Source organism: Physcomitrium patens, chromosome 6 (assembly GCF_059467195.1).
Source record: "Physcomitrium patens ecotype Gransden chromosome 6, ASM5946719v1, whole genome shotgun sequence".
In the NCBI taxonomy this organism is placed as follows: Eukaryota; Viridiplantae; Streptophyta; class Bryopsida; order Funariales; family Funariaceae; genus Physcomitrium; species Physcomitrium patens.
The window spans coordinates 4,019,521-4,028,092 of NC_143415.1; the positions used below are offsets into that span (position 1 = coordinate 4,019,521).

Genomic DNA, 8,572 nt, shown 5'->3' on the forward strand with positions numbered 1-8,572 from the left:
CTAATGGAATAATAATCTTTCAATCCTTTGATAGAGTAATACTCTATTTTAGTTAATTGTACAGTTTGTAATTATTAGAGTTGGTTCAATCTAAAAGTAGTTAAATGTGGCATGTTTTGTCAAAATCATGAATAAATTATCAACTATAAGCAACTTTAGAATTTAATTTTTATATACTATAATTTCTATTCTTGATCTATTTTCATAGATGTTACATTTAACTTTTTTAAGAATCAAACTAGTAATGTAATGCAATAATATAATTTGATTTTAAATAAAAAAGAAATAAAATATATCTATATATATATATATATATATATCATTTTTTTATATTCATTAGATTTAAATATATAAATAATATTATAAAACTAATATAACATATATAATATTATATATATATATATATATATATGTATATAGTTCTATTCAATTTTGAAAAATACTCTACATTTTTAATATTTTTTTATTTTTGATCATTAGAATTTTAATAGAATGTGTTTCAAAGTCAAAATCTAATCTTATGTTATTAATATATCTTCATGTCCAATTACATGATTCCAATCTTTTAATTCCACAAACAATGGATGGATTTACATGCTTGTAATTACACATCTATGTCAGCCAGATGTACATTTGTTATGGAATTAGTATCTGTTATTGTTGATGTATTGCAACTTTGTAACATAAAACTCAAGATCTTCCAATTTATTATTTAAAACAAAACTTCAATACAATCTTGAATGCTTCCTTGATTATTCATTCTGCTTCTAAAGTACATGTCTGTGACCCATTGAAAAATGAAACAACTACTTTACAGGTCATTGAAGACATTGATGTATAACATGTTGCATATATTGGACATGTCTATATATACCACATGTATAACATATGTTGCATATCCCTCCTCAGCATTTCTATATCTATGAGTGTGCGGAGCAGAAATCTCCCTCGCATCTGCAACCACAGATCCAAACACTAACAAAACATTAGTACATGCATTCGAGCTGTGTGGCAACATGCTAGTGCTCCTCCGCCGGGAAGCAGACAGCAGACATTCGGAAGCAGAATAGTGTATGCCCTGGTAGACCATGGTCCTATCGAACTATGATATGCTGTCCATGATAACATCTGATGAGCGAGAGTGAGTCATACCCTCTCATGAGGAAGCTCCTCGTTGGGGAACTCCAGAGGTGTGTCGTTGAAAGTCTGCAACAGGCAGGAGGCGCATCAAAAAAAACGAAGAGAAAAGGCGAGGTTTCAATGGGCATGAACAGGGTCGAAACAAAAGCAATCATGCTCACAGTGCTAATTCTTAACAGCGCAACATCCACAGGACGGAAGAGGTAAGGACGATAAAGGGCCTATGCCACTCACAATTTCTGGATTACCCATGCAAAGAGCCACCTTGGTTAATGAGGAGTTGCAAAAAGAATTCGAGATCACACGAAATGTAAACACAAATAGCTGTTCACTCCAGGCTCACTTAGCAAGTAGCGATGTGTGGTGAGAACTGTGTGGCAGTGATCTTTTATGCTGGTTGAAAGCCAAGTCTACAAACGCCCACAGATGGAGCGTCTGCAAGTTTGCAGACATGATGATGGCGAAGCATCAAACGAAAAACACATTGCCAAATTTAAGCTTGACTTACGTTTCAAGTCTTCACGAAATGCATGGCAGCTCCTATATTAATCATCATTTTAGTGATGCCGCCATTATCATCAATGTAAAAAGCAAAGTCTGTTTTGTTGTGTGAGGCTTGGAGCATCCTCAGCCAGTTTAAACTTAAATAGCTAATGCCAGCCTGGTAAACATGGAGGGCGGTGGAAATCCTCAAGAATATCGATCACAATTTCCTTTTTCTCTATTGGTCCGCCTCAATGTGGGCTGTGCAGACTTTGCACTCTGCCATAACCTCCAGATTTAGATATTTGCGGAATATCAATTACGGTATCCTCCAGATGCACCCCTTACAACGATGCACGAATAGGGCTTTCACTCTAATGGACATTCAAACAGCTTTTCTCAAACCAATATTCATATCATAGGGCGGTGACAGAATGGGAGAAACGGGTCGAGAAAAAAACGGGAAAATTGGCGTTCTAAATGCCATTTTGACCAGTAGAATATTCTAGAAGATGCCCCGTCGTTCAAAACCTTCTTGTTCTCAATGCTGAGCTGCAAATTCACGTTCCAGATTGCTTCAGCTCCGTGTCTGTGTCATTATCCTGCTACGCATCAAGTTTTCACAGCGAACCAACAATACAGGTGCATGAGAAAGTAGACCGGCCTTCCTCGGCACTTCGGGGTCGAAAAACTGTCGTGACCCACAAGCTAAACGATGGTAGGGTCGGATACCTGATTCCCACAGCACATCTCTTCCAAACATCTCCATGTCAATGAAAATCTGGTGCTGGATTTCCAATCGCTGCACACTCTAAGTTGACTTTGAGAGCAACGTTGAGCAATGAATGCGTGGACGAAGCAGTGGGGAGAGTAGTTTCCTCACGCTGAAAAGTGATGGAAGTTGGCGAAGGCCCGCGATTGATCGATCGTCTGCAACTTTGGCAGACAATGTGCAGACGGACCGAGCAGAAAACTTGTAACCCACCCACATGGCCAAAATTGGAGCTTGACACGAGTTTGAAGTCCAAACGTGAGGCGTGGTGTGTCCTGGATTGTGTTGTTGGTGTCTGTCTGCAGCAGACGCCATGACTGTCTTTTTTGAAGCCAGGAGTACGTGAGGCTCCGAGCATTTTCAGCAAGCTAGGTTTCTATAGTTGGTAGGATTCTAAAGGACGATCTCCCTCCTCCTCCAAGGCAAAGCTATGTAGCAATAGAGCCCCCAGTCAAGCCCAGCCTCCTGCTTTGTTTGGCAACAATAGACGGTCTCTCGTGTGGGTAGGCTGCTTTGCATCTGATGGTACTGTCTGAGGTGTATTTGACAACCCTGTGATTATTCATGTTGGTTATTGTTGTCATTTTTGGTATATTTGTTATATTTCCAATATGCAGGATAGATCGCTTTGGTATTCGATTGTTTGCTAGTTTAGGTTTGTTTCTTTTTTCTGTTGAAACTGTTAAGAATGTTTAGAAAGACACAAGAGTAATAGTAAGTAATACACACACATAAGAGTAGTAGTAAGTCATACATACAAGAAGATTTCTAAGGAGAGAGAGCTTCACACATAAAAATCTATTGATCTAGTTGTGTCTTATATACAAGAAGAGAAAGGGGAGAAGATAAACAGTACTTCTTTACTAGACTCTAAATACTATAGCTATGGTATTTACTGTAGTCTACAATAAATATTATGGAAAGCACTAGCTATATTTAATGATCTCAACACTCCTCCTCGCTCATCATAATATTTACATAATATAAAATTTGTATAGAATTATGATCTATACTTTTCTGTGATCTTGCAAGATCAACAATTGTTGCCTCATTAAAACCTTATCTAAGAAAACCTTATTGTATTTAAGGACAAAACCATAGATGAAGGAAAAAGAGTACAACATCATTTTCTTTAATTATTTATAGAGCTCATTAACTTTCTTATTTAAAAAAAGTAAGTCGCCGCATACCAATGCCATAAGTAAGTTGACAATGGTTGTACAATGGGAGAGCTTTGGTGAAGAGATTAATAAGGTTATTTTTAGATTCAATTTTCTTAATTATAAGTGCTTGATCAATAATCAAGTCATGGGTATAACTAAAATACTTTGGATCAATATGCTTTGTCTTATCGTCTTTAATGAAACCAACTTGCATATGTGCAATACAAGCACTATTATCTTCATGTAAGATAGTTGGAGAATCATCATATGAAAATCCATAGGTTTTTTGAATGAATTTATCAATTGATTGCAACCAAATACATTCTCAAGATGCTTCATGTAAGGTAATAATTTCTGCATGGTTGAATAAAATTGCAGTTATTGTTTGTTTCACTGATTTTCATGATATTGCAGCTCCATATCTTAAAAATACATATCCTGTTTGAGATTTAGCTATTGCAATATCAGATTTATATCCTGCATCACAATATCCAACCAATTTTGGATCTGCAAATTGTGTCTAGTATAATCCTAAGTCTTCAGTACCTTTTAAATAATGTAATAAATATTTGATACCATTCCAATGTCGTAGTGTTGGACATGCACTATGTCTTGCAAGAACACTAAGTGCAAATGCAATATCTAGTCTTGTACATATAGCTAAATACAAAGTGCTCCAACCGCTACGAGGTATGGATATTAATCTCCCAATATTTCTTCCTCCTCTTCGCATGGACGGTATGAATCATGACTATCACAACTGCATCCAACTATTGGTGTCGACAATGGATAAGCATCAATCATATTAAATCTTTGCAAGATTCATCTAATACATGTTAGTTGGTAGAGAAAAATGCTACCATTTGTTAGATGCATACTTTGAAGACCAATGCAGAAAGTTATTTTTCCTAGAATTTTCATCTCAAATTCACATATAAGTAGGTTAGTAGCTATAACACATGCAGATGTGGTGCCTACTAGATTAAGATCATCAACATATATAGCAATGATCAAAAAACCAATTTTATCTCATTTGATAAACAAACAAGGGATTAATGGATCACTTACAAAATTATTTGTAATTAAATAATCTCCAAGACATTGATACCACATATGTCCAGATTGTTTTAAACCATATAAGGCCTTACATAATTTAATACCACAATATTATCCTGGAGCGGGTCTATTTGGAGTTCTTGTTTCTAAGCCAAGTAGAACTTTCATATAAATATTTGCATCAAGAGAACCATATGTATATGCAGTTATTACATCCATCAGATGCATCTCAAGGGTGGCATGAGTTGTCATTCCAATAATATATGAAAATGTTATTGAATCCATGACTGGAAAATATGTGGATTCATAATCAATGCCGAATCGTTGAATAAATCCTTGAGCAACAAGATAAGCTTTATAGTGGGTTATTTGACCTTGAGTCTCTCGCTTGCATATTAATACCATCTTATATCCCACAGGGCAAGTTGTAAGAGTGTCTACAATTGGACCAAAGACTTTCCTCTTATACAAAGAGGCATACTCCTCCTCAATAGCAATTTTCCATTTTGACCAATCAGAGCGACACATCGCCTCCTCAATGGTTTGAGGTTCAGGATTGTCTTCCTCGGAAGAAAGAGCCTCTATAATCATATATGCAAATGATTCATCTATCGTAATAGATGGTCTGTCCCAAATATCATCTGTAGCACAATACAAAATAGATAATTCTTTATTCAACTTGTTCTTATTCCTTCCAATTCCAAAATTATTTTTCATAGGAATTGAAGGTACATTATGCATAGATATATCATCATGAATTGGTAGTTCTACAAGATGAGTGGCAATTTCTTGGAAAATAATACCAAGATTAGTCAATTTTATAGTTTTCTTCTTACGTGGTTGCTTATCTGGTCAACGAGTTCTTTTAGTTGTTGTTGTTATAACTTGAGGTACTGTAGTCAATGGCATTGCAATCTGAGCAAGTGCATTTTGAGCCTCATTAATAGGAACTCTTGTAATTCTAGGTGCATCATTGAAGCGATCAGGTATTTCATCTGCGATTCATTTTAGATGAAAAAAATCTTAACAACTTTAGTTTCTGCCAAAGATGTCCTAGGATTGGGATTCATTGTAAATGTTTTTGATACTTCAAATATGAGTACTTTATTTCTTTTTTGATTGGATACCCGTCCTTGAAGACATGGGGATACATTTTCTTCAAAATGGCAATTTTGCAAATATGCACTTAATAATGTGTCAGTTGATGGATCAACAACAAGAATAATGCTTAGTGAATCAAAACCAACATATATGCATTCTTGTCGATGAGCTCCAATGGTAAGCTATTGAGGTTCTAGTAGCTTTATAAATGACTCTATAAATCCATTTTGAGTATTTTCATATAGAATATAATATGTCAATTCAATTCCTGTAGTAGTACAATAGTCTTCAAAAAACTTTGATGCGAATTCTTTTGCATTAACCATATGCAATGTTTTTATAAAATAATCAAAAAAATGTGCCTGAAAATGAATAAGGATAGATATAAGATTGATAAATACCATGTTTCAAGTTGAGAATAATGAAACATGTGATTTTATACATGATGCATCAACAAGGATCAAAAAATAACGAAATGGTTCTAATATTGGATTAATAGGATCACAAATATTACCATGCAATCTTTCAAGCCTTGGTGGTAATTCTTGTGGGAGTTTTCAAATTGAAAGCCGAGTAATCATTTTACCTTGCATACATGCATGACATAATTCCATAGAATCTACATCCGCAGGCTTTAAATTGTGCCCAATTATACATGGAATGATCTTTCTAAATAATATAGATCCTGGATATTCCAATCATCCATGCCAGAGAGAAACGTGACTCTCTATATTAGATGATGCAAAATTAAATATAATGGAAGGCCGAATCATAATTTGATATAAACCATTTTCTTAAGCAAAAGCTTTTTCAACAACTTTATGGTTCTTCGCAAGAACCAAAACCTCTTTTCTATTTAAAATGGCAATCAAGAGGTGATAACCACTAATACACACATCTTGGTAACTGATCAGACTCCGAGGTGCTAGGGGTGCAAATATCGCATATTTACATTTTATGATAGAAATCACAAGTAATTTTACCATCGCTGTGCCCTCTTGGAAACAAAATGAATTTACTCCAGCTATGGTTATCATATTATTAGTTTGTCAAGTTGAAGATTTTTACCTTGGGATGTCCTTAACAACACTTGTACTCTATTGACCATTAGCAACTACTTTAAGAGTTCTTTTCTCAACACTCCCACTTTGCTATTGATCAATTAGCTATCAATCCTAATGCCTTACTCAACTTGTTGTGTCCTTCTCTAACTAAGGCTTTTGTCAACAAATCAGCAAACATGTCTTTGGTTTCACAATACATCATATCAATAACCTCCATCTCTATCTTCTCTCTTATGAAATGATGCTGAATATCAATGTACTTAGTTCTTGCATGATGCTTTGGATTCTTTCCAAAAGCAAGACATCCTTGATTGTCACACCTCAATGGAGTAGCTTCAAATTGCACAAGTCCAATATCTTCCAATAACAACCTCAACCAAAATGCCTCCATTGCTTCATGACTTGCTGCCAAATACTCCGCCCCTATTGTGGACCTTGCAATGTTTGGTTGTCTATTGCTATTCAAAGATATGGCTCCCACTCAAACAAAGAATACATAGCCCATTGTTGACCTTCAATCGTTTGCATCTCTCTTAGTTCTAAGCACCCACTTACATCCAATTGTTGTGGAAAGATGTGGTTCTTTCACCATTCACCTTGTGGTCTTCTCTCACGTGTTGGATATATTCTTTCATGCAAAGAAGATGAGCCTTCTTGTACCTCTTGCTGCCTTGTATGACTCATGGAGTGCTTTCTCTTACTCATTTGTTGGTATTCTTCATCTTCATTCTCTTCATTGTCCTTGTTGTATCTTGCTGGAATTGAAGTCTTCATAGTATTGGGCTCTTCTATCATGGCATCCTCCTCTTCTTCTTCACTTTGAGAATGCTCTTCTTCATCTTCTTGTTTGTTTGCTAGAATTGAAGATGTGTCCACAAACACACCACTACTCCCACTTGGACACATCTCCCACTTTTCACTACCACTCATAGATGGTGTCCTCATGGATCCACAAACATCCGAATGCACAAGCTCCAGCAATTGGTTTGTTCTTGTTGCAACTCCTCTAGGAAATGGTGTCCTATGTTGTTTGCCTTGAATGCATCCCTCACAAGCAAGATTCATCGTAGAATGGCCAAGGTCTATGCCATTTACCTTGGATTGAAGCCCCTTCATGCTTTTGGCATTCAAATGCCCAAGTCTTTGATGCCAAATGCCCATCTTCTCTTCATTTGATGGAAATTCAGCAAAGGCAGCAACCTCCACTCCATTGATCCTCTTGCAATTGATAATATAGAGATTGCCATTCCTAGTCCTTTTTGCTACTTCTTTGCCTTCCATGGTTCTCACAAAACATCCATTCATGTTAAATTGCACTTTGTACCCATGAGTTATAAGTTTACTCACCGAAAGGAGGTTCTTCTTCATCTTTGGCACATGCAACACATCCTTGAGAGTGATTCTCTTGCTTATGCCCTTCACCACCACCTCCACTACAATGGTGCCTATTCCAATGGCTTGTACCATACAATTATCACTTAACCAAACCTTGGTTGCTTGAATTGGTTGATAAGTGTTAAATGAACACTTGTATGGAGTCATGTGTTTGGTAAATCCGGAATCCACAATCCATTTGCTCATATCAAACATGGAAGGAGTTTGTTTTGCCATGAATGCAAAGTCTTCACCTCCATGATCATGAAAAGCATTGTTGGCATTCTCTCTTTCTCCTCTCTTTGCCTTGAAACAATTTCTAGCAAAATGGCCTGGTTTTCCACAAATGTAACAAGTTTTAGGAGGATAACGTTGAAAAGGGGCACTTGCCTTACTTGGTCTTGTAAATAGTGCTGATT

General features: G+C 36.1%; 1 protein-coding gene across 2 annotated transcripts; it reads right to left on the reverse strand.

The window, feature by feature from the left end:
- Positions 1 to 529: 529 nt before the first annotated feature.
- Positions 530 to 2,802, reverse strand: LOC112283950 (uncharacterized). Of its 2 annotated transcripts, none has more exons than XM_073534892.2 (3): positions 2,507 to 2,802; positions 1,153 to 1,206; positions 530 to 954 (listed from the first exon to the last, which is right to left on the reverse strand). In XM_073534892.2, exons 1-3 carry the CDS (start codon positions 2,708 to 2,710, stop codon positions 865 to 867), a joined length of 348 nt encoding a protein of 115 aa, XP_073390993.1. In that variant the 5' UTR covers positions 2,711 to 2,802; the 3' UTR covers positions 530 to 864. The 2 variants fall into 2 exon arrangements, 1 of the variants encoding a protein (XP_073390993.1); XR_002970265.3 differs by lacking the exon at positions 2,507 to 2,802 and adding an exon at positions 1,375 to 1,642 and having other exon boundaries at positions 871 to 954.
- Between the last annotated feature and the right edge of the window lie 5,770 nt (positions 2,803 to 8,572).

Excerpts from the sequence above, each read along its gene's own strand:
- LOC112283950 (XM_073534892.2), bottom strand. The coding sequence starts at position 2,710 with ATGGCGTCTGCTGCAGACAGACACCAACAACACAATCCAGGACACACC. Across the intron at positions 1,207-2,506 it reads AACTTCCATCACTTTTCAGC|ACTTTCAACGACACACCTCT; the intron begins GTGAGGAAACTA and ends TGCCTGTTGCAG. Across the intron at positions 955-1,152 it reads AGGAGCTTCCTCATGAGAGG|ATGCGAGGGAGATTTCTGCT; the intron begins GTATGACTCACT and ends CTGTGGTTGCAG.